General features: G+C 32.6%; 4 protein-coding genes across 4 annotated transcripts; all 4 read left to right on the top strand.

The window, feature by feature from the left end:
• Window positions 1-735: 735 nt before the first annotated feature.
• Window positions 736-6669, top strand: HELRODRAFT_167352 (hypothetical protein; the record flags this gene model as incomplete). Its single annotated transcript, XM_009012870.1, has 13 exons — window positions 736-805; window positions 1339-1389; window positions 1556-1774; window positions 1894-2148; window positions 2655-2873; window positions 3175-3429; window positions 3650-3859; window positions 4272-4490; window positions 4792-5052; window positions 5171-5215; window positions 5447-5659; window positions 5884-6110; window positions 6655-6669. The coding sequence occupies 13 exons, from the start codon at window positions 736-738 to the stop codon at window positions 6667-6669; spliced, it is 2259 nt and encodes a 752-aa protein (XP_009011118.1).
• Window positions 6670-8952: 2283 nt separating this feature from the next.
• Window positions 8953-13161, top strand: HELRODRAFT_167351 (hypothetical protein; the record flags this gene model as incomplete). Its single annotated transcript, XM_009012869.1, has 6 exons — window positions 8953-9013; window positions 9558-9779; window positions 11991-12135; window positions 12457-12551; window positions 12676-12726; window positions 12911-13161. 6 exons carry the CDS (start codon window positions 8953-8955, stop codon window positions 13159-13161), a joined length of 825 nt encoding a protein of 274 aa, XP_009011117.1.
• Window positions 13162-13293: 132 nt separating this feature from the next.
• On the top strand, window positions 13294-15623 carry HELRODRAFT_167350 (hypothetical protein; the record flags this gene model as incomplete). Its single annotated transcript, XM_009012868.1, has 3 exons — window positions 13294-13579; window positions 15092-15304; window positions 15382-15623. 3 exons carry the CDS (start codon window positions 13294-13296, stop codon window positions 15621-15623), a joined length of 741 nt encoding a protein of 246 aa, XP_009011116.1.
• A 2600-nt stretch (window positions 15624-18223) lies between these two features.
• On the top strand, window positions 18224-18895 carry HELRODRAFT_167349 (hypothetical protein; the record flags this gene model as incomplete). Its single annotated transcript, XM_009012867.1, has 1 exon — window positions 18224-18895. The coding sequence occupies one exon, from the start codon at window positions 18224-18226 to the stop codon at window positions 18893-18895; it is 672 nt and encodes a 223-aa protein (XP_009011115.1).
• Window positions 18896-19034: the final 139 nt, after the last annotated feature.

Genomic DNA, 19034 nt, shown 5'->3' with positions numbered 1-19034 from the left:
TATATATATAATATATATATAATATATATACACCACACACACAAAAGCATAAACATGTCTAACATGAATATTTTTCTTCAAAATTAAAAAATTATTTTTCCAATAAAAAAAATCTTATATGTATGAATTATTACTTATCGATTTAATTTTAATTAAATTTGGTTAATTCATTTATACGCCCGACACACACGCACACACACAGACGCGCGCACACACACACCCACACACATATATATGTATAGGTATATATATATATATATATATATATATATATATATAATATATAATGTATAAATATAAATATATATGTGTGTGTGTGTGTGATGCGTGTATGTATGTGTGAATAATTGTATGTACCTTTACATATCTTTATACTTTTATACATATTTATTAACGTAGTATATAAGATTTTAGCATCTGTGAGACAACACTTTAGCCAAGGTTTTGAATGGTGAGGTGTTTTTGTGTCCGTGTGTGTGTGCGTGTGTGGGTGTGTGTGTGTTTGTGTGGTGTGTGAGTGGTGCGTGTATGTGTGTGTGTGTGAACACTGAACAGCTATATGTACTTATACAGATTTTTCTACACATTTATTAACGTTGTATATAAACATTTACTGAAAAGACTATATAAATGGCCGAACTGGGTACCTCTATAGTTAAATTTTCAATTGATGAAACTTCGTTGAGAAATATTTTTCAGGGGAAATATTTTTGTGATAAAAGGAGAAAGAAAAAGATGGAAAGAATATTTATGTTGACTTATCTTCTGGTGGGTATGACGGTCAGTTTGTCGGAGCAGGTTGTTGGTTAGTTAAGGTTTTTGTTGTAGTGTAGCTCATTATTCATTATTGTTGCTGGGTGCTGTTGTTGGCTGTCTTTGTTTTTGTTAGTGTGGGTTGTTTGGTGTTTTTATATAAAAATTTTTGTTTTTCGGTGGATTATCATGTTTTATCATAGACATGTGTTTGTATTTTGATGTATTTTTGCATGTCTTTGTATCTATACTGACCGCTTTTTGTTGCTTGGTCATTTGGTTTGCCCTTGAATGCTGTTCAATTATGCTGATTTGTTCAAATATCGATAAATATAGAATCATTACTTCTGACATTAATTATGATTATTAAACAAAATGTAACACTCAAACATTGATGTAACACTTAAACATTAAATCATGTGCCAACAAGTAGAGAAAGCACAAAAAGTAATACGGGGTGTGTGATGGCCTCACTGGTTTATAACCTATTGCTTTATTTCCATTTTTAAAAATTAAATTATTTCGATTCTATTTGTTTACGAAGCATTGTTTTCACGAATGTTTCATTAAAATATACCCCGACAGGTGCCAACTCATGTTTAAATGCGGAAAAGCTGGCCTACGCATGGGATTTCAGTAAGATCCATATCCTTATTTGTTGGAAGATTTTCACTTACTTGTTGTTTAATGTTTTGTATGTTTAATTGTTTAAATTATTGCTTTCAATAAATATAGCTATTCATTTATTCTTCGATCTCTCTATGAATATATTTATCTAAACATCAAAATCTCACTTTAACAGCTTACGAAGTCTGGTTAGCTAATCATCCAGTCTTTCAGAGTGGAACTTGGGGCGATGAAAGACCAGAAAAAGCTATCGACAACGATGTTTTCACTTACTCAGTTGCTTGCGTTGCGTGCAACGAAGCGACCGTTGTAGAACCTGGCTGGTGGATGGTTGACCTGCTTGCTGAGACACCAGTTGCTGGAGTCGTCCTCGTCGCTAGTCACGATGACTCTAGTCTGCTGTCATTTGATCTGTTTAAAAATATTTTTATACAAATTAACTTAATTTATAATTAAAATATATTTTTATTTAAATGTTATTACTGTAGAACTATTTTTATACATTTTTTTCAGACGCCCGTTATCTCAACGACTTCGACATTCTCCTCACCTCAACCGACAGCCCAAATTTCAGCGAAGAAAGATTATGTGCAAGTTATGAAAGTAATTCAAACACATTGGCTGGATCAACACTGGCACTCCCTTGTACCAACCAGACGACACTGGGAAGGTACTTGGTGGTGAGGAGGAAACCAACTGCCTCCTTCAGACCTGATGCTATCGCCATCGCAGAGATCAGAGTTTTCGCCAAATCTTCTCGCACTGAAAGTTAGGGCATTTCTATTTGTATGATAATAACTTTTTGACAAATTTAATTATCTAGATATATACGTACTACGTACATTTTTACTTGTTTATGGTGAGTGTTTATATATATAGTAATTTTTTATTAAATTTCAGATAGGGATTGTCTGAGGTCAACACTTAAACCTGGCGAGTTTAACACAATTTTTAATTTTATTGTCTGATTTTCATTCAAATATTTTCTTGTTCGTAGATGTTAAAAATAATTACAGAGGGTTATATAATATTCAGACGGCATATCTGTAAAATCAATTAAGAAACATTATTTTCAAAATAAAATAACAAATTTCATGTAAAGGTATCTGTTTTATAACAATATATGAACAACACACACTGCACACCGTACATTCATTAACAAATATTCTGACAGAAAGGCTTGTCTACAGTTCAGATTTCAGTAAGTCTCAGGATTACTTTTTATACTTAAAATTTTGAATAATGTTTAACAAAATGAAATTTCTTCAAATCAGCTTTCGAGGTAGATTTAGCGGGCCACCCTGTGGTACAGAGTAAAACATGGAGACGTGAGAAACCTGAAAAAGCCATTGATAACGACATTCAAACATTCTCCGTCGCTTGCACTACTTGCGATGAAACACTCTCATCTGAACCAGGGTGGTGGCTGGTCGACCTGCTCGAGGAAACTCCTGTGGCCGGTGTCGTCCTTGTGGCCAGTTCTAATGACTACGGTTCGGTTGCTTCTTTGTTTGTTTTGTTTGCTTGCTTGTTTTTATTGTTCGGGAAAATATTTTAAAAAGATTTAAAAACCTGCTGTTGAACATGAAAATTTGTAAAAAGGTTCTGCACAATTTGACAAAACGTTAAGTAAACTGTACATGAACTGTATAATTTATGATGAAATAAATAGCGAATAATGAACCATGGCGGAATAATTTTTATTTATTACTACAACAACAACAATTGTAAGCATTCGTTAACACGGCCTTTTCAAAATAATGTCATCCCGTCTTATATTTTTATCTCATACAGATGCCCGTTACCTCAACGACTTCGACATTTTCCTCACTTCAACCATCAGTTCAGATCCCAGCAAAGGAAGATTATGTGCAAGTTATGAAAGTAATTCAAATACGACGGCTGGATCAACACTGACCCTCCCTTGCACCAACCAGACGACATTAGGAAGGTACTTGGTGGTGAGGAGGAAACCAACTGCCTCCTTCAGACCTGATGCTATCGCCATCGCAGAGATCAGAGTTTTTGCCAAAGCTTTTATTGCAGAAAGTTAGGGCATTTGTGATTTTTATGATAATAACGTTTTGATAAATTTAATTATCTAGATATATACGTGCTATTAATACATACATTTCAGTTGTTAATGATGAGTGTTAATATATATCGTGATTTTTAACTAAATTTCTTGTTAAAATTTTCCCCAAAATTTTAATTCTTCGCATCCGAGCAATTCAAAATGTTAAATAACCTTTGCAATTGTATATTTCAGTTTCAGTTCAAGCAAACAATGATGTTTTTCGTTGTTGGAAGGTAACTCGCTTGATGAATTACCCTGGCCTTACACAAGCGCCTTACTATGACTTACAAACTTGTCTTTCACGCTGCATCTTTTTGAACGTATGCAAAATCGTAGATTACAACCCAGATGTCAGTCCACCGTGCTTTTTACAGCAGTTTGAAGGCTCCTTTGTGAGGGACCGTTTGGTGGCAAATGAATTTAACAACAACTATATCTTAGATAGGGATTGTCTGACGTCAACACTTAATCCTGGCGAGTTTTTGCATTTATTTCTTTTGTGGTCTGATTTTTATTCAAATATTTTCTGAAGCGTAAATGTTAAAAATAATTACAGATGGTTATATAATATTCAGACGGCATATCTGTAAAATCAATTAAGAAACATTATTTACAAAGTAAAATAACAAATTTCATGTAAGGGTATTTGTTTTATAACAATATATGAACAACACACACTGCACACCGAACATTCATTAACAAATATTCTGACAGAAAGGCTTGTCTACAGTTCAGATTTCAGTAAGTCTCAGGATTACTTTTTATACTTAAAATTTTGAATAATGTTTAACAAAATGAAATTTCTTCAAATCAGCTTTCGAGGTAGATTTAGCGGGCCACCCTGTGGTACAGAGTAAAACATGGAGACGTGAGAAACCTGAAAAAGCCATTGATAACGACATTCAAACATTCTCCGTCGCTTGCACTACTTGCGATGAAACACTCTCATCTGAACCAGGGTGGTGGCTGGTCGACCTGCTCGAGGAAACTCCTGTGGCCGGTGTCGTCCTTGTGGCCAGTTCTAATGACTACGGTTCGGTTGCTTCTTTGTTTGTTTTGTTTGCTTGCTTGTTTTTATTGTTCGGGAAAATATTTTAAAAAGATTTAAAAACCTGCTGTTGAACATGAAAATTTGTAAAAAGGTTCTGCACAATTTGACAAAACGTTAAGTAAACTGTACATGAACTGTATAATTTATGATGAAATAAATAGCGAATAATGAACCATGGCGGAATAATTTTTATTTATTACTACAACAACAACAATTGTAAGCATTCGTTAACACGGCCTTTTCAAAATAATGTCATCCCGTCTTATATTTTTATCTCATACAGATGCCCGTTACCTCAACGACTTCGACATTTTCCTCACTTCAACCATCAGTTCAGATCCCAGCAAAGGAAGATTATGTGCAAGTTATGAAAGTAATTCAAACACGACGGCTGGATCAACACTGACCCTCCCTTGCACCAACCAGACGACACTGGGAAGGTACTTGGTGGTGAGGAGGAAACCAACTGCCTCCTTCAGACCTGATGCTATCGCCATCGCAGAGATCAGAGTTTTCGCCAAAGCTTTTGTTGCTCCAGATAATGGTACTTGTAGTAAATGGATAATAACGTGATACTATCAATATTATCAATATATTAATCTCATATTCTTTTTAAAAAGCAAATTATTTTGTTGAAAATTTCAAAAAAATAAACATCGCAGAACCTGTTCAGATTTTTGATGCTACAAAGCTGATGAAAGGTTCAAGTGGGATTTATTACTTTATTAGCAGATTTTTTAATGGATAATGTTTGTCATTAAATTAATTCTTGTTTTGAAGCTGAAAGAAACGTTTTGATGATATTGTACATACATACATGCAAGCATTGATTTCACGTTAAGCGCAATCTAGCATTGTTCTTCAAGTTTTTGCTGCTATTGTTATGTTTATGGAATTGGTTCAAGCTGTATATAGTACTACACTTGAAACATTTTCAGAAAACCAAACTGTAACTTCGAGGGCGATCCAGAGTGGAACCTGGAACCATTTAGAGGCCTACCTGGCAGTTGATGGCAAAACCTCAACCTGGTCCACCGCCGTCACTTCACTCGACCCAACCTGGGAAGGACAACTTGCTTGGTGGCAGCTGGATCTTGGTGCAGTTTACAATGTCACCGGAGTCTTCATAACCAGCAGTTCGGATTACACCAGTACGACATTTTGAAAAAAAATCCCTTTACTTGTAAATGTTATATTATGTCAGAATTGCAGTAACAACACTTTAACAAAATTCGAATGTTCAAGAGTTTTGCAAAAACTTTGACAACAACAACTACTATAATAAAAAAATAATTAATGTGATTATGATAATGGCATTAAATAAGTAGAAATAGTAATACTAGTAAAAAATGTTATTAAACTGAACAATAAACAGATGCCCAGTATTTGAAGGACATCATCATTGACGTGCTGATGAAGAGCAGACTGGACAGCGCATGGAACGTGGAGGCCAAACAGTGCTTCAGCTTCAAAGGTGATGTGGTGCCTGGTGCCACTGTTTTCTATAAATGTGACACTTCAATTCCTGGTAGATTCGTCCTCATTAAACGTGCAGATGTAGAAGCTTACAGGCCTGATGCTCTCTCCTTAGCTGAAGTGCAGGTTCAATACAATTGACCTCCGGGTAAAAGACTTTCTTTCTGAAATTATTAAGTCGCATTTCTTTATTTTTGAGTTTAATTTTTAATTTTCTAAAATTATTCAGTCACATTATCTTATTTTTAACTTTAAATTAATGATTTGAACTACGCGACATGATATCTTTTAGTTTAAAAAAATGCATCAATTAGCATATTTATTCAAGTCACTCTTTGCAAATAATGACCATTTCCTCTGCATGTTTCCCTGCATATCAATTCAATGTTGGTGTTGGTTTTAATTTAAATAAATAAAATTTATCCTACGTGATTTCAAATGGTTGTCGTGTTAAAATGTTCCTATCGAGGGAGGCTAACTTAATTACAAATATTTTTATATTTTTTCTGGACGCTTCCAGTCTCAAAACCTGCACCTTTCTGTGCTACACACACACACACATATACACACACAAAAACACACAAAAACACACACACCACACACATATACACATACAGCACAAACATACACACAAACACACACACACCTAAAAATACCTACTAACAAACAGATTCATACAATTTAATGTAAATCCCATACATTCACACACATTCTCGAACTGATACACACGCATAACGACACGAACGTGATTGGACGTTTAACATTTTGGAGACCAATTTCATTGAAAATCACACAAAGGTACATTCGTATACAAAGTGATGACAAACGGTTTATACTCCACAGATTCAATTGAAACACTACACACACAAACATCACACACGCGACGGTTTACCTGTAATGTAGTGAATAAAGACTATTTTGTTGGTCATTAGCCAGACATTCATGTCAATTTTTTGTGTTCGTATCGCTAGCCATTTTTTTAAACCTTGTTACATTACGATCTTACATTATTAATATTAATAAGCAATGAATTCCATTTACAATTATTGACACTCTAAAACGCATTAATTATAATATAAATAATTGATTAATAGTAAAATTTAATTAATTAATTGTAAAGATAAATTGGGATTCAATTCATTACAACCATGGCATTAACTTCGTCATTCACAACAATAAAGCTGAACAACGTCTATAGCTCGAAGCGCATGAACACAAAAACATTCCATGGAAATAAACATGTTGAAAAACAGAAAAAACAACAAAATTATAAGAAAACAAGATCAAAAAACTACATGACTGACACAACAACACATCTTTTTACACAAAAACAACAACACAGCTCTCGGAACGCACGAACCAAACAAGCCACACACAAAAGCACTGTTCTTTACATGCACAAAAACCAAACAACACACACAACTACGCAACACAACAACACACCTTTTAACACGCGACACAAACACAACAACACAGCTTTTATTTAACACACAACCAGCCAAACAACACATGTACGATGATGTTTACCTAACACTCACCGAACGCATTTTTTATTTCATTTGTTGCCGGAGCGCCGTAGCTGTGTTGATAATAATAATAATAATAATAATTATTATTATTATTATTGCTGTTGCTGTTGTTGTTGTTGTTGTTGTTGTTGTTGCTGTTATTTTCAGGTTAAAAATAATACTTTTATAATATTTTTTATTGGTTGCTAAAAGGCAAATCAATCAAATCTATAAATATTATTTCAAATAGCGCTCTCTTTACAACAAAGAAACATCTCCAAATCCATTATCACCCTCAAATTATTATTATTTATTATTACTATTTTTTTTATTATGATAACTATAATTAAATAATTAATTACAATTAAATCATTTGAACGAATCGACGCATGGAATTTTATTAGTTCGCTAACATTTTTTTTTATTGATCTATTCAACTTTAACCATCGTCATCAGTTATTTTTCTTACATTTTGCTCTATACCTACGCAAATACATAATAAAATACTATGATCGAAACACAAAGACACACACACACACGCGCGCGCGCAAATACAAACAAGCATATATACATATATACACAGTATATACAGATGTGTGTAATATATACATATATATTTTAGTTTATCAGAATTTACAGTGGAAACTTTTGATACTGGGAGTAAATCTATTTGGATTGAAGAAATGTAGATAGTTTCCTAAGTGGGAATGTTTCTAGTGTTAACGTTTCTCAGTTTTCTGTCGAGATTCAGTCTACTTTAGTTAATTTATATCAAAAGCCGTTAGTATAGCTACCGTGATATTGATGACAAACCTTGTTCAGATGAATTTTTGAATACCTAGATTCAGATGTATGCTGGCTGATGGCATTTTAATTCATGGGGCTGACTCTCTGACTGAAGTTGGTTTTGTAGGTATCTTCTAAGATTGTTGAGTGCATAAATTTCTAATAAAAATGTTATCGTCTTCTACTTAATCCGAATAAAACTAAAATGATGTAGATTGGTTCTAGAATTTTTTTCGATATAAATGTATTTAATAATAACAACAACAATAACAACGACATCAATAATATATATATATATATATATATATATATATATATATATTACATACATATTGATATACATATATATGCCTCTGTTCATATATGTATGTGTGTGTGTATATAACATCTTCATTTGTGTAAATCCTTTAAAAAGCCGGTAAGCCAGTCGAGTTTTTCTTATCGAAGCAAACAGACGCTCATTTACAATTATATTAATAGGTAGATATAATTATTTTATATAAAAGTTAGTATATTTATATATAATTAATTGTGTTTTATGTTTTTTACATATACAAACATTATCTGTAATTATTATTATAAATATTTGAATGAAATACAAATTCTATATGATATAAAATTATCGTAGAATTAATAACAAATTTTTGTTTGGAAAGCGTGCAAAGCTGATGAAGATGCTGTTAAAGTTATTTGGAGTGCTACTGTCGACTGTCAGCTTGTTCGCCATTGCCGTTGGTGAGTATGTTGGAATGGCTTTGTCGTTCGTTTTGGTGAATGGCTGGTTGTGGCTGTTCTTTGTTTGTTTGCTTGTATTTATGTATGTATGTTTGTTTGTTTGTTTGTTGTTGCTTGTTCGTAATTTGTTTATTTGTATGTGTTGTTTTTTGTCGTTCTTTATTGATCATTTTGTTGTTGTTAACTATTTTCTTGCTTTGTTTGGGTTGTAGCACTAATTTTGTTTTGTAATAAAATACATTTAGTTGTTTGTTACTCAATATATCATATTTTAAATGAATATTTTATAATTATTAATATATCAAAATGAGAAAAATTTTGTTTCATTTTTTTAATTTCTTCTCAATGATTCTGCAAAGAAAAAAAACAATACACCCACGGTGAAAATAATCGCAAGACCGTCACTGCACTAGAGACTGCATTTTTTTTATTCATCTCTATATTAATTAGATTATAATATAAATACACTCCAAATATTATTAGCACTCATTTATCGGTGGCACATCAAACTTGAAAAAATACCGTTGACTCATTTTTTCCCCAGTGACAAACTCCACCTTCCTCATCCCACTGACAAACGCAAATGCAACCCAAAGCGAGACATGGCAAACCCATAACGCAAGTCTGGCCATAGACAATGATGTAACGACGTGGTCGGTGGCCGCTTCACAGGCCACTCCAGGAGCCATCGGTTGGTGGAAGGTGGACCTCGGCCAAACCTATGACGTCAGTGATGTGGCTATAACAAGCAGTTTAGATTTTTATAGTTAGTACAGCTTTTATTTCCATTTGGATGGTTTTTTTGATTGCTAGACATGCTCTTCACATCCTGTGCATGTAAATACGCACTTGCTTGTTAAATATACAAATAAGATTGTACGCGAATGAATATGTATGTATGTGCGCCTGTGTGTACGTCCACGTACGTGGGTCTGGGTGTGTGCGTGTGTAGGAAAATATACATGGCACATGTGAGTGTTTAGTTGATTAGAATATGATTTCCTTATACACATAGATGTACGTAGATTTTGTGTGATTCATAACATTGTCATTGTTACTGTTATTCATAACATTATTATAGTTATTATTATTATTATTATTATTGCCGTCGTTAAGTGAACTTATTAATATTCAATAATCGTTTTTCAGTGTATTAGTTTGGTGGTCTGGTCTGATTTAGCTGATTGATTGGTCTCATGGTTAACTAGATTGTATTATTATTATTATTAATATTATTATTTATTATTATTATTATTATTATTAGTAGTAGTAGTAGTAGTAATAGTAGTAACCGCAGCAGTAGCCATAGAAGTAGCAACAGCAGTAGCGGTAGTAGTCATAACTAGTGTTTAATTTCGATTTAATAAATTTCAATTTAATAAATTTTATTAATGCCAAAAAGATAAATATCTCAATTGTTCTATTGTCAATACATTGCTGGTTAAAATATGCGCATGTGATGTGAATATAATAAGCATTGGTATTCGTTTAAACAAAATATGATGATTACTACAAAGACAACGATTGTGAGAAGTTTGAGATGTATAAGAAAAATTCTTCTAATGTGTGGTTTGATAAGCAGCGAATAAGCGTGATTATTTTTGATGAAATGAAAACAGAGAGAGAGAGAGAGAGAGAGAGAGAGAGAGAGAAAGAGAGAGAGAGAGAGAGAGTGGAAGATACCGAGACAAAGATAGAGTCAGGGAGAGACTGAGAAAGAGTATTAACGTTGTTACAACATTGTATCTTTGCAAGTTTATGTCAATAAATTGTTAATGGAGTGAATTGTGCATTGTATTGGTGTTATTAATAATATTTTTGTATTATAATTTTATCCTTTTCTGTAATGTTTATTAATGTGTTTAAAGTATTTTCATATTATTGTAATGTATTGTTAATTTTTTACACAACGTTGTTAATGTAATGTTGGTTTCCGAATGAATTGCATTTAAGAACGGCGGCAATCACAATTATGTGAGTGTACCTAGGTACAGGATATTAAATCTAAGGAAACTTGAACTAATTAATTCGCCAAATTTCTTTATTTATTTATTCATTCTTTCATTTTATTCATTCATTTATTCTTCGTTCGTACGTTTGTTCGTTCGTTCGTTCATTCACCGTCCTTGTTTGAAATCTTCTGTTTTTCCAATCAATACTTTCTCCCTCTTCCTACATTCTGTCTGAATTCATTCAATAATAATCTCATAAATCTTGATCAATCGTTATTTTAATCGAATACAAATTATTTTTCAGTATTTTTAAATAATTTATTCATTAAATTATATTTATTTATTATTTATTTTCTTATTATTTTACTTATAATCTTTGATTTTCATTTGTGTATCTCTAATCAATTTTATCTTATTCACTGTACATTTTTTCATCAATCGCTTGCACCTGCTACAAGGTATTTTCATGCCAGCACAATCATACTTTATATATGTATGAACTGAAAAAGTTTTGTAAAAATAACAATTATCTCTAAATATCTTTATGAATTATACAAAATCTGTTGAAATTATAATGCAAAAAAATTTTTAAGGCTCGCCACTGATAATTTTTTTAAATTCATAATAAACTATTCAATGTTTGGTACGTCGCTGTAAACTCCATTTAGTTGGCTATTTTAGATAAACTTGGCCATAAAAGAAAAAGAAATGACCTAAGTGAGCCCTTAAAAAAGTTAAAAGGTTAAAGGTCTTCTAAAGTTCAGAGAAATAAACAGCACAAAAACAGCGTTTATGAATACGTACTCTTAAAGCACTCATCCTTTTCCGAGACTTATCATTTGATTTCAAAATCCGAAATCAATTCTCATTAAGTAATGATAAATTATACTAATACATAATACACATACATATACATATACATAAGAATAGTGAAATCTACGCAAATGTTGATAAGATAACTTTAAAATCAAAAACCAAAAACCAAAAAAAAAATTATTAGAACCAATTTCTTCCTCTATCAACAGACTCAATGTATCTTCAGGCCTTTGCAATTAACGTGACAACAGAAGCAGGGTTAGATACATTGTGCTACTTATACAATAGTACCATCAGCATACCAGTTGGTTCTACTTTTTTATTAACATGCTCCCAAGGGCCAGTTACCGGCAGGTTACAAAATTTTTTATTTGATTTGAATAAAGACATTTTAATTTAATTTTTTTTATCAATCTTGTTTTGTAATCAGTGAATGGTGTCTGTTTTTTAAGGAGGAAACAAATTTTTGATTGAATCAACCCAAATCAAATCAATTTAACACTAGCATGCAAAATAAAATCCCGCTAAACTACAATTAATAAACTATCATATCCTATCATGAATGTATCATTTCTATCATATGTGTATCATTCCACTATATAGTTGGCATATCATTCCAGCATACTGTTAATGTAATACAACGAGAATGGGACATTCAAGTATTTAATATCTCAGGTATGTGGAGGTATGGAGGCTGCCAGGTAGCACATTTAGACAAGATGGATTGGCCATCGCTGAAATTAACATATACGCGAGTAACATTAGATCAGGTAGATTATTGCTATCTTATATTATTGATTGGATAAAATTTTAACAATTGAACGAACTCGACGCAAAATATTGATCTGAAACAAACTTGTTAAATAATCCTTTGTTAAAATTTTATGCTGGCAGGTGGAGTCTCGAATTATGAAGCAGAGAAATTGGTTTATGGAGCCGATCTTAGTGAGATCAATACTATAATTTTTTCGAACTTGAATTTGTTTTTAAATCATCAAATTTGATCTTACTTTCTCATCTTTTTCATTTTTTTGTTCATACATACATGTACGCACATATAAAATTATTTTTTACTCAGAACATTCTAAACTTATTTCCCATTAGTAAATACCTTAATCACCCTGACAAGGTTATGAAGTGTCTCTGGCCAACCATCCAGCATACCAGAGCAGAACCTGGGGGTTGGAGGGCCCTGAAAAAGCCATCGATAATAACGTTACGACATTCTCCGTGGCTTGCATCACGTGCAACGAAACGCTGACGTCAGAGCCAGGCTGGTGGATGGTTGATCTTCTGAATGAGACTGCTGTGGCCGGAGTTGTCATCCTCGCTAGCTCCGATCCATACAGTTTAGTTTCTATAACCACTTGGCTTGAATAATTTTTTATATATAAATTTCAGTTTTGCAAAAGTTGTAACTTTGTTTGTATTACTTAAAAAAAAAGTTATTGTGACACCACCGATAATAATTTCAATAGTGTGTTTAGCTTTTTTGTTCAGTTCAAGTTAGACATGTTTCCATTTCCAGATGCCCGCTACCTCAACGACTTCGACGTCTTCATAACATCGACGAACAGTTCAGATCCCAAAGACGGTCGGATGTGTGCCAGCTACCAAAACAGTTCCACTACATCACCTGCATCAATAATAGTTCTTGTCTGCATCAACCAACCAACACGAGGGAGGTACTTGGTGGTGAGGAGACAGCCGACTGCCTCTTTCAGACCTGATGCCATCGCCATTGCTGAGATCAGAGTTTTTACAAAATTTTCCGACAATCAAGCAGTCGTTGGTCCTAGTAAGTTAATAATTTTGATTATTTTTTAAATCTACAAAATTTTTGACATCCATTATTACCTACATACAGATTATTTTTATCAGTTTTAAGTCTGTAAATGTTGAAAATAATTTTGTTTTTTGGCTGTATATGCATACACGAATGTAAGCATGAGCTTTTTTGCTAAACACAGTATTAACGAACTGTAATGATTCATTTTCATCCATCTAGAACCGCGATTTTGGATATTTTTGCTAGAAAAATAATCACGACTAACAAATTTTGATGAAGTAGATGTCGTTTTCAACTTGTATGTTACATTATAATATTTTTGCTCATCTCGTTGTGGTCGCTATTGATTTTATTTTATGATGAGTAATGATGCTGTACTGTTATTTCTTTCTTCGCCTTGCTAGTATTTTTTTCTATAATTTGTTTATTTGTTTGCCCGCTTTTATCCTTTTATCGCTATGTTAGTAATATTTTTTCCCGCTATTTCTACAGTAAATTTTTATTTAAAAAAGTATTATCACCACTACACCATTTGATAGACACGACAGATGGCACAGCAACAAACGTGATTCCTAACAGTGGTATGAAACAATTTTTTATCAAGATTTTTTCCTCACTTGGACAATTTTATTATTATTTAAACATTATTCTGAGATCTTAACTCAGTTGGACATATCTCAGCATTATAAATTTAGGAAAATATTATGGTTTGTAGGTTTTCTATCTTGCTTTTAGATCTAAATTATATGTTGCATTGTTAACACGACATTCATGGGCAGGCCAGTCCTTAGGTTAATCCAGGAGTGGGCAAACGTTTTGCTGTGAGGGCCGCATTGAGAACTATTTTACTTTTGAAGGGCCGCATAGGTACTTAAATTGCAAATTTTTTCGACCTGGGAGAGAAATTTTTAAGATTTGTGGCTCCTTTTTTGTCATAATGTCTGGCTGACGATTTTTATTTTGGCGAACAGGGCCTCGCGGGCCGCATAAAATAGCTTCTTAGTTGCCCATCCCAGGGTTATTCAATAGGATTTAAGATAACGTTAAATCAATATTAAAATATACACGGCACAATATATTCTGCTAACAACAAATTAAAAGTTATTATAGATTAGATGGTTATTTTAATTTATTATTCATTCAATAACTGTTTGCCGATACAATTTAGTACATAAATTTAACAAATTCAAAGTAGAAAAAATTCAATTATATTTAATTCCATTGATAAATTGATTGGTTAAAATTAATTTGAATTTTTTATGAAAAATGAACGTTTTAACGTATTTGCCAGCTTTATTATTTCTAAACCATTTTGCAAAAATTATTTTTGGAAAATAATCTGATCAACAAAAGTTTTTAGGAAAACAGAATTTCTCGTTTTAGCGATAAATGATTTTGCGGCACGTAATGAGGAAGGCCGTTCTTTACACATCTTAAATGTTTGTACATATCAGCTAAAATTCCAATCTCTTTGTTTCATTATCTTTTAAAATCATACATTGGAGAAACTTTTGCTGTCAGAAAATCAAGCTACGACATCTAGAGTTATCCAGAGTGGAACCTGGCAGAATTTAGGGGCTGAACTGGCGGTGGATGGCAACTCTTCAACCTGGTCGACCACCGATACCTCCATCGATCCAACCTGGGCGGGACAGCTTGCTTGGTGGCAGATGGATCTCGGCGCAGTGCGAAATGTTACAGAGGTCACAATAACCAGCAGTACCGACTATACGAGTGAGTGATTCTCATAAACAAAACCAACAAAAATTTATAAAATTCAAATTATAATATTAAAAACATCTAATCAACAGATTCTCGATATTTGAAAGACTTCAGCATCGACTTATTGATGAACAGCAGGATGAACAGCATATGGACATCCGGAGCCACCCAGTGCTACTACTTCAGAGGGGATGTTGAGATGGGAGCTACTGTGACCTACAAATGCTACAACCCGACTCCCGGCAGATACCTACTCATCAGACGCGTCGATACAAATGCATACAGGCCTGATGCGTTGTCATTAGCCGAAGTGCAATACAAATATGTCTGAGTGAGACCGAGGCATTGTACTCATGGATATATATATAATCCATCATTGTATCCATGATTGTACCTTACGAAGATCATAACACTTAGTCTCTAAACATGTTTTATTTGGTTTATTTTGTGTTTTTTTAAATTTCAATAAATTCACTGAAACATATCATTTCACATTAATAATCATATTCTTCAAAGCATTTTCCTTTTCAAAACATTCGACTCCGATTCGTGAAACGTTTTCATATAAATTATGATGCTAATGATTTGATTGCCTGCCATTTAATTGAACGCAGCGCTCACATTCACACTAAAAAATATTATTCAGATTCATGATTACGTAATTAAATATATAGAGAACCATTACATATAAAAATTATATGTATTCGTGTTTGCACATACGCGCAGAGATTATTTATTTTTATTTATTTGTTTTTATTTATTTCCCATCAAAAATAAACGCGTTCATTCAATTGTAAAAATTTTTAAGACGCCATGTGCACATCTGTTTCAGTGGCGGCTGGCTGGCTGGCTGGCTGGCTGGCAAGCAATCATACGCCAACGTAACTTGCGTTAAGATTTTATCGCATGTCATATTGTAACACGTATTAACATTAACTTTGATTGATTAATTTAATGTAATATGTGTACTTATTAAAGTGCTAACTTCATCAATTGCTACGCGCTGCTAAGATAAATACGCTCATTATTATTATTTCATACTCTGCGGTGCAGTTAAATTAGAATTATTTTTCTATATTTTTAATGATCAATGAAGATGTGGTCATATGGATGAATATCACTGTTTGATTATATTTGCTTTTTTGGTCCTACAACGTGTTTTGTTTGATTTAAGAAAAAAAAAATTTTGTTTTGATCATTAATGATTGTTTGTGAACACAATAGTTCTACTTATGAATCTTTTCATTTAACTGGGTTTTCCGACATGTGCTTATTGTCCAGTTCGTTTCTTTCCTTTCTTCATCCTCTTTCTCGCATCTCAAATAAATAAAAATGGTAAAATAGAAAGAAAAATTGAGAGGTAGAATAAGACCCGTTTGAGTAAAAATATAAACGAGCCGCGACCATTAAAGATCCCACTAAAACACCATGAGCCACGGCATACCTGTAGAATGTAATGCAGGGTGTGAAACAAAACAAAATAAACACAAAAACGTATACGTACGTATGTAGCCGCGCAAACTCTATAAAATTTTATATAATAAAAACCTAAAAATATCGAAAAAAAAACTAACGTACGAACATTACGACCAAAAATAGGTCGTCAGCCACAAAAAACATGTTAAAAATTCTCCTTACTAGTCAATGGGTTGAAAATAATTGCTATTTAAATACATATTCGGCCCTCCAAAGGTCAAATAGTTTTCTATGCGACGCTTCAAAGGTCAAATAGTTCATAATGCGGCCCTTCAAAGGTCAAATAGTTCACAATGCTGTCCTCACAGCAAAATGTTTTCCCACTCATGACTTATTGGATAAAAGTCTCGTTTTTAACAATGAGAGTTATATGTTGGGTAATAAATAACAATTGGTCCTAATGGTGTTATTACAGACAAACAAAAAGATATGGTAAAAATGCCGTAAATTACAAAAATTCACACAAAAATCAAACTTCGACCAACATATTTGAAAGGCAGAAAATAAAACTGGAAAAATTGAAAGTTGATGAGGCAACGGTTAAAAATTTAAAAAAATAATTAGATAGTCAAAAATGAACAATTTTTAAACATTAGAAATGAGTTAAAAAGTTTGAGCAAGCAGCTTGATTTGGAAGTTGAAAAGACAGCTGACAACGTTCAGATACGTTGCAACAACCACTGGGTTTATTGTTAATGCGTAACATCTTCTTGAAATATTTTGCTACCTAATTTTGTTATGTCATCATATTTTTGGAATCTGAATTACAATAACGCTGCTGCTATAGTAACTATCTAAACACTAATTTTAATAATTTGGCTATTTAATTAGAAAAAAAGCTATTTAATTCAAATTAATTGACAAATTTGAAGCATTGAATTGTATAATGTTTGTCAGCTCTTCAACTTGCTATATTTAGTTATTGTAATAACTTAACTTAAAAACTAAATAATTTTTCAAATATTTTTATTTAACACAAACGGTTGCTGGCTATTAACACTATATAATGTTTGTCAACTGTTCAATTTGCTATATTTCATTATTGTATTAACTTAACATATTTTTTCAAATATTTTTATTTAACACAAACTGTTGCTGGCTATTAATATTATATAACACTAAATAAAATTATTTTTCCACTAATTATCTCACAGCTTGCAAATTTTTTTCAAATTAGGAGTAACAGCGAAAATTACCATCGATGTATTTAACATTATTATCTGCATCGAGTTTAAATTTAAATTTGTTAATTGTTTGATAGTAGCTGCAGAGTAATGTTTGAATATTTTTTAAACGGTATGTAACTTTGATGATATTTTAGAATTTGTAGAATTTTATTGAAACTGCTGAAAGTTTATAATATAACAGTGATTTAAGTTTTTGAATGTTTAAACTGAATCATTTGATATTAATAATGGTTTAATAATAGAATAAAATAACTCACACATGATCAATATGGATAAAAGTTTCTCTGATAAAAAACATAGGACTCCCTCCGAATCGCAAACACTTGGCTCCACAACTTCTTCACCTAACGACGACAGCTTGAAACGTTTAGCTGAAATTTTAACAAATTTCGACACTCGAGCGAGCGATTCGTTGTGCTGGAAAAAACCTGAAGCCGTTCAAAATACTGACAATTCAACTAATAATGAATCATCCGCTCCAGCACTAAGTACACAACGCCAATCGAGAACACAGGCGTTCCAGAGCCAGGGTAGCCAACAACTGACGCCGTCAACCTCTTTAAAATTAAACGAGACCAAAGTGAGCACAGTTGACGCAAACGAACTCAAAATCATCCAGCAGGAACAATCAAGAAGAAGATCACGCAAGCGGAGAAGAAGCAGCAAAAAATCGACGTCATCATCAGATTCAGGCACAAAAGAGAAAAAATTGAAAAGAAACCGCAGAAAAAAGCAGGTAGGTGGTGAAGTACAACTCACAAAAAGTCAAATCAGTTACCGAAAACATGTGAATAAAAAAAGACAAGAGCTTGAGAATTTGAAAAAAGAAGAAGAAATGTTTGGAGAATTAAAAAAAGATTTGGAAAGGCAAGCTGAGCAATATTCGAGCAGAATTTTTAAGCAATTTCATTTGAATTCGAAGCTTTCCAAATGGAAGTAGATAATTGACAAAATTTTGTGAGAATGAAAAACTGTCAGTAATAATAAAATGAGTTATGAAAATTATTATCATATTATAAATACTACTTATTCAGTTATTATGTACAGTTAGGAAGTTTCTACATTCAATGCAAACCTAT

The sequence above is a fragment of the Helobdella robusta genome (genome assembly GCF_000326865.2).
Source record: "Helobdella robusta unplaced genomic scaffold HELROscaffold_11, whole genome shotgun sequence".
Classification (NCBI taxonomy): Eukaryota; Metazoa; Annelida; class Clitellata; order Rhynchobdellida; family Glossiphoniidae; genus Helobdella; species Helobdella robusta.
Note: the sequence above shows the minus strand (reverse complement) of the source record. Positions and strands in the feature narration are given on the sequence as shown.